We start from the raw sequence: 7,148 nt of genomic DNA, 5'->3' as shown, positions 1-7,148 counted from the left end.
GTACCTCAAAAAAAAAAAAGAAAAAAAAAAAAAGAAAAGCTAACTAACTAAATAAAAATATGCATACAGTCAGGTTTCCTAGAGTCTAAAGACTTTCTAAAAAGATTTGCATGTAAGTGGATGAATGGCAATAAATGACAAATGGCAATTTTGCTAGACTGAAAAAATTATATTTTAAATAGTTAAAAATATTAGTATAGTACTATTTTTCCAAATAAGTTTTCCTTTTGATTTATGTTTACTACACAGTCATCCAACCAATGTTTACTTAAAGGCAAACCACTAGCTTGTCAGCCAACAACACCAAGAAGTTTCAGCTGTCAGAATACATCAGGTTGGTCTCCCCTCCCTTTCTTAAATTAGTTAATTAATTAAATTACTTATAATTTCGGGTAACTAAATATAGAAAAGAAAATTGACGTTTTTAAAGTTTTCAAAATCATGTTTTAACTAAACTATGTCTGATCTCAATATCTATTTTAAATTTCATTTTGTGGGCTCTTAATTTAGAGAAGACAATTTAAACCCTACAGAATCAGGTTTGATACCATGACATATGGTATTTCATGACCACTACTTTCTTGGCTTTCTGCTCCTAATACAGCTTCACTGAAGTCAGAGATTGGAAGGCTGGGGTTCTATTTAGTTCTGCTGTAGAAAGAAGCCCCCATTTTTTTCTGGCAAAGACAAATAGCCTTTCCAAGGAGGACTGAGAGGAGGGAGAAAATGTCTGGGGCCCAGTCTCAGCTGGGAAGTGTGAAGAGGGGTGTGGGAGACTTACCTTCCAGTTCACAAAAGGGAACAGGATTCCCAGAGAGAACAAGCCCAGCATCGGTCCCCCACACATGCCGTGGATGCTGAGGGCAGCCTGTGGATCAAAGCAGATCAGATCAACACTACACTCCCCCGAATCTGTGGCCCACCTAGGACCACCCCCTTTCTTGGACCGGAGATGAAATACAGTCTTAGTCCTGACTGTGCCACTCATTAACCATGTGCTTTCTGGAAATCATTTCTCCATTCTGGGCTCATTAATAAGCACTGTGTATGTAAAACAACAAAAACGCCTACAAACATACGTGTGTGAAGGTGTGCACGTGTGTGTAAACACACACAGGCAATTTGGATTTGGTAGAATAAATTTTCCCTCAAGCTGGAACTTATTGATTTGTTTATATTTTCTATCTTATCAAAAGCTTTTAAAATAATGTACCTAATAAATACATCTATAACTTACGTTGAATATCTCAGGTAGTTGATCCAGCTGTTCTAATTTACTTTGAATAATTCTATAATTTTAATAATAATAATTGTCTGTTACCCCACTCCTGCTATCCCAGCAGAATACCTCAAGGATATTGAAGCATTAAGTTGGGACATGATGGGGAGGACATTGGACATTCCATATCCTATAACCCATTTTTATGGCTCTATCTCGTTTGGATATAGAGAGAGTTTGGCAAATGCATTTCCATATCTCTTAACCTCTAAGTTATTGAAGCCGGCAAACTGGTTAGGGGCTTTAATTAAGCTAGTTTTCTATCAACCTATAGCCTTGGGCCATGGCCTTGCAGAAGTCTTGAACATACACAGGCACTGATATGCCTGCAAGGGAGCATGTGCACACGCACGCACACACACACACACACACAAAGATACTCTGCAATGCAGCCCTGTCTAGTTCTATCAATGCAACTGCAGGGCTCTTAGATAAAGCTGCTGTGATAAGGATGTTCTAAAGACTTTATACATATTTCCTATTTGTCAGGCACCCCTACATGTCCTATGTGTCAGATAATAAAGATGAAATACCCTGGCACTCTAAATAAATGACCTAATTTCATCCCCACAATTACCCTGCTTAGTTGGTAGCACTAACTGGATTTTATAGATGAGAAATTTGGACTGAGAGAAAACATATTAAAAGTATACTTTCAGTTAGAAAGTGGCAGAGATGAGATTTAAGAGTTTTAAGCCAGGGTTGTCTGGCTCTGAAACCCACATTTTCTCTCCTAAGAGCAGTCCCACCTAAAAAATAAAGAATAAATAAAGTCAAGAGCACAGACCACCATCATGGTCTCCTTTTTCTGTTTAAGGGGAAAAAGTTCTTGAAAGAGTCCATCACTAAGAGAATATTGAGATTCAAATTTTGGCCCTGCCACACATAACACATAATTTGGTGAACCTTCAGTTATTAACTCAGATTCATTTTACTTCAGAGTCTTCTTTCTCTATAAAAAATAGAAATAGGACCAAGGGGCCTTCAAGTCCACTCCAGCTGCAATATAAATTCATTTATCCAGAAAAACGAGCTACAATGCACAGTTATGATTGTTTTTCCAGGATAACTTTTAGAGAAGTCAATGATACAGATTGATATTTGACAAGATGGAGGCAAATAAGATTAAAGTAGATACTTTTCCTTAACGTCAATACTTAATATTCTTGACATATTCTCTGCTGATTGATAGTATTAATTCATAGTTGCTGTGGTTGCTGAATTTGGAAGTTAATTTGCTAGCTATTATATGGGAGAATCAATAAGTTAGGAAAAATATTTATTTCCTCCTGGGGGAGAGAAAATGAACAATCTCTTACAAAGTCCTTAGCCAATATGCCCCAGGGGGAAAAAAGTCTTCACATGCTAGAAAGAGAAATAAATCAAAGAGTTTCTGGATTTGAAAAATATGTATTTCTTTAATGTACAAAACTAACCTCAATTTCTTATCTTTCTTTTTTTGTTGTCATTAAGCGTGTTTAATTGGAGGAAGACAGCTCATCTGACAACGTCCACCTCAGTGGCCAAATCTCACCTAAGCCCCTCCTGCAAGGAAAGGACAATGGCTCAGAAAGTGTGTTCTAGGACTGAGGTTGCCTTGCTGTGTCTTAGCTTTCTCAGATGTCAAGTGGGGGTCAAAATACCTGCTTCCTGGGTTGTTTTCGTGTGCATGTATGAGAGTATTCAAAGTGGAATCCAAAAGAAGTCTCTGAATAGTGCCTGGGCACCCTGGAGCACACGATAATTGCCCCCCAAATATTATCTACTATTATAATCTTACTATTATCCTCTTACCTACCCTGTTAGTGAGCTCTCTGATTCCTGAAGTGGGCCATTTGATGGTTGGACTGTTTTGAGAGCTAGAAAGTACTTGTTTTATACTTAAAAAGAAGGAAGGAAGAAAGAAAGGAAGAAAGAAAGGAAGGAAGGAAGGAAAGGAAAAAAAGGAAGGAGAGAGGGAGGGAAGGAAGGACGGAAGACCACTCCCCTCAAATAAAAGAAAAAAAAAAAAAGAAAGCACTTTCTTAAATTGAGAAAAGTATACTCCTGGAGGTCATGACAAGCCTTGGTAGAACTGGCTGAGGGTCAGTAGGATAGCAGCATAATGGACAGAATGGCCTTTCCCAGAGGGAGCTCCGCAAATCACTAGTTAACAGATCTTTGCTGCTGTTACCTGCCCCTCCTCCCATCTCTTCTCCCCGCATTTGGTTCTGTGGTCACATATTTAAAGAGAAACAGCTTTCTTGCTAGGTCTTCCCAGAGCCTTCGATATGCTACTGTGTGCTGTGGATTTCTGAAAGGGGAACACATTGTGCAGCATTTCCCAAAAGTCTTTGACTTTGGAAATTTTCACTCTTGAAGCATTTCCCAGGGTGAGGGTCTCTAGAAAACACTTTGAAAATCCTAAACTAAAACACTGAAAGGGACTTTGTTTAAGGAGCTGACATCTGCCCACCCCCAGCACCACCCACAAACACACACCATGAGTGTGTGTCGGTTTTGTGAACATGAAATTAAATCTGGCTCTATGTTGTATACCTATGGGATGTTTGGTTTCAGTCTTCCATGTTCCCTGAATACATTATTCTACTACATTAGATCTAGCAAAGCTGTTTGGAAAATTAAATAGGGGGATTATAGTCTTTTGGCACCTGTCAAGTCAGATGTGTTCAGAGAAATGAGGGGGCCATTTTAGACACAAATATCTCTCCTAGGAAACAACACATCAGTGTTTTCATTGTCCCCTAAACTGTGTGAACACATTTTAACCAACGAAGAAAGCGAGCCTAGCATACTTATCTGAATAAGGACAAGTCAATGAGAGCATCACTCACAACTCCCTCTTCATTATAAGTTTTATGTGTTACACCAGCCTTGCAGGAGTCTTTATCTATTCCAGAGCCTTCATACCTCAATGGCAAACAAGCTTAATATGCAAATAATTCTGGAAGGAAATAACTTAGTGATGCAAATCCTCACTAAATTGAACATGGTGATACTTTCTTAAGAGTAAATAATAATTAGATAAAGGGGAGAAAAGAAAGGGGCACAAAGCATTAGAGGCAACTTGGAAATGGGAGAAAATAAACCTAAAAAAATGCTGCAGAGATCACTAAAGACAAACCTCATCAGCCCACCAGTTCTGCTGTGTGGATGGGTAGATATCAGAGTGCTTTAAAAATTGTAAAGAAATCACCAAATATCTGTCATTTAAAAAAGTTCATACTTAGCAGAGAGGACATCAAGTTTCCAGCCCCACAACTTCTCTTATATAGAAAATGAATTATCATGTCACTCAACTCCCCTAGACTTAGTTCCTTGAACCTGAAAAAGGAAATAATGGAACCTATGTAAGTAGTCATTGGAAGGATCAAGCAAGATACACTGCTCTGGGAACTAAAACACATTCTATAAAAGTTAGTGATGACTATTCACTCACTCTTGTCTTCATTTAAGCAGCATTTATTGTAAACCTAATCCATGCCAAGAAAGTATACAAGATGTTCAAATTATACAATGACACAATGGGACTGAGAGGGTTGAAACAGAATCTGAAGATTGGTTCATCTAATGGTCCTTTGTGAGTTGGGCAGTTTGGGAAGGGAAGAGGGGTGGCTCCAGACACTTTGGTCGTAAACCTGGTTTAGCCACTAACCAGATGTGAGAAGTTGAGCAGGATACTTTCACTCTTTTCTGTAACCATCTACAAAATGAATGTTGAAACAGATTATCCTTGAGGCTCTTTCTAGTGCTGATATTTTATGGAACGGGAGTTGGACGTATGGGAGACAGGTCAGCCTGGATAACAGGTAGGGGTGGGCCCACTTCCCAGCTCCACCACTCTTTCATTATGTGTATTTGGGGCAATTCTTCACCTCTCTATTTCTTAGTTTCTTTCATCTGTAAAATTAGTACATTAATCGTATTACCTCGTAGAGCAGTGACGAGGATTAGATGAGATAATACATTTGTGACGGTAGCTTGAATATAAGCATTCCATAAATGTCAATTGTAATTATCATTTTTCCTGCTAAGATTATCATTCCTACTTTTATTTCAGGATCATACATTCTCAGATCTGGATTTCAAAAGATTTTCTAATTTTATTACAGTGTACCTTGTCACTGAGTCTCATTACTAGTTTTTAAAAGTTTCTCCTCTTGAAAGAAATTTTGGTTGAAATTTTACATGTATGGATAACTTGGACCTGGTATCGGAGAGTATGAGCATTTGGGATTTGGAGGAATAGGCAAAGTATTAGAAAAGAAGGTGGGTAAAAAGTTGCTACAAAATCAAATGTGTCTTTTTCCTCTTTCATTACCTGTACAACGCTCCCCAGGAGGGATGCAGCCACAGCCATGGAGGTACATATTACGCCAAACAAGAGACCTGGAGGAAAGAAACTTCATGACTATCATCCAAGCTGGCTTTGAGGAATCCACTGAACTCCTGGCCAGGGCCGCCTCTCATGTAAGCCCTATCAGAAGGGGTCTCAGGAAGGACTATCCACCCCGTTTAGCCATCACAAGCCCCAGAGGGCCATTTAAGAGACTTTCTCCCAAAGACATGCTTTCCTAGGTCAGGCAGAATGAGCTGAAATCCAGCCTTGAGGAGTCTTCTCTACAAGATTTAAGAAGAACGCTGTCCTGGTGACTTCTCTGGTGGTCCAGTGGTTGAGACTTCACCTTCCAATGCAGGGGGTGTGCAGGTTTGATCCCTGGTCAGGGAGGTAAGATCCCACATGCCTCGCAGCCAAAAAACCAAAATATAAAACAGAAGCAATGTTGTAACAAATTCAAGAAAGACTTTAAAAATGGTGCACATCCAAAAAATCTTTAAAAAAAAAAAAAAGATGAAAACTGTCCTGTGGAAGCACCATGAAAATGCAGAAAGGTCACTGGTCTACTAGGCTAATCCAGATTAAATTCATGAGAATTAAATCCATTTCGACCACTCACCAATAATCAGCTGAAGACGTTACTAACCTCTCTGGGATATGGATAGTTTTTCATCATTAAAATGGCTAAATAGCTATACAGTTTACCTCACAGATTTTGCAAATCCGGAAAAATTTTCTGGTCTTTTCATGCTTTATTCATACCTTCATTATGGCCCTCAGTATACTGCATAACGATTTCTTTGTTTACATGGCTATGTTGGAGCACCATAAGGGCCATCAGGGTACCGCGCTCTGCAGCATCTTGCATAGGGTGCCTCCAGCATCATAGGATCTCACTGGATGAATCAACATATCCATCTTAGTAATCTTTTAAAGGTGATGTCTTCTTTCAAACCATCTTTTTAAAAATAATTGTTTTTATACATCTTTGTTTAAAAACTATCTTAAAAGTCATTCAATTCCCATTACAATCCATAGACTAAATGAGAGAGACAAGGTGCTGGAGATGGATTTAGACAGACACACAGTGACAGAAATAGAGAAAATGATTTTTCTCATTCTGTTTGAAATTCTCTCTCAGCTAAATATTTGGCTGAGTTCCCAAAGTCACCATTAATGCAATTTTATTGAGTTCTGACCATATGGCAAGCATTTTACTAAATGCCAGTGCTATAAATGCCACTGCCCCAGAGATCTCACATTTTAGGAAGGGACTACACATAAATAAATTAATTTATCCAACAGTGCCTGTTGCATAGCAAGTACTATGTGCTTGCCATTATTATTATTATTATTATCATCATCATTTCAGATTTAGTACATGATATCTCTAAAATTTATTATCAGGAATTCACTTTTAAGATGAAATCAGGATAGCGAATTTTTTTTTTTTTTTTTTTTTTTTTGCTGTACGCGGGCCTCTCACTGCTGTGGCCTCTCCCGTTGCGGAGCACAGGCTCCAGATGCGCA

At 38.6% G+C, this 7,148-nt stretch overlaps 1 protein-coding gene across 1 annotated transcript in view; it reads right to left on the bottom strand.

The window, feature by feature from the left end:
* SLC5A12 (solute carrier family 5 member 12) overlaps positions 1-7,148 on the bottom strand; it is a 46,896-nt gene that overhangs the window by 9,036 nt on the left and 30,712 nt on the right. The window contains exons 10-11 of the mRNA XM_007462605.1: positions 5,601-5,668; positions 782-868 (exon numbers count right to left, since the gene is read on the bottom strand). Coding sequence (XP_007462667.1) covers positions 782-868; positions 5,601-5,668 — 155 coding nt within the window. The remainder of the gene's footprint in view (positions 1-781; positions 869-5,600; positions 5,669-7,148) is intronic.

This window comes from Lipotes vexillifer, unplaced genomic scaffold, assembly GCF_000442215.2.
Source record: "Lipotes vexillifer unplaced genomic scaffold, Lipotes_vexillifer_v1.1 scaffold456, whole genome shotgun sequence".
Classification (NCBI taxonomy): Eukaryota; Metazoa; Chordata; class Mammalia; order Artiodactyla; family Lipotidae; genus Lipotes; species Lipotes vexillifer.
The sequence above is the reverse complement of the archived record's forward strand: the minus strand, read 5'-3'. Positions and strand labels throughout refer to the sequence as shown.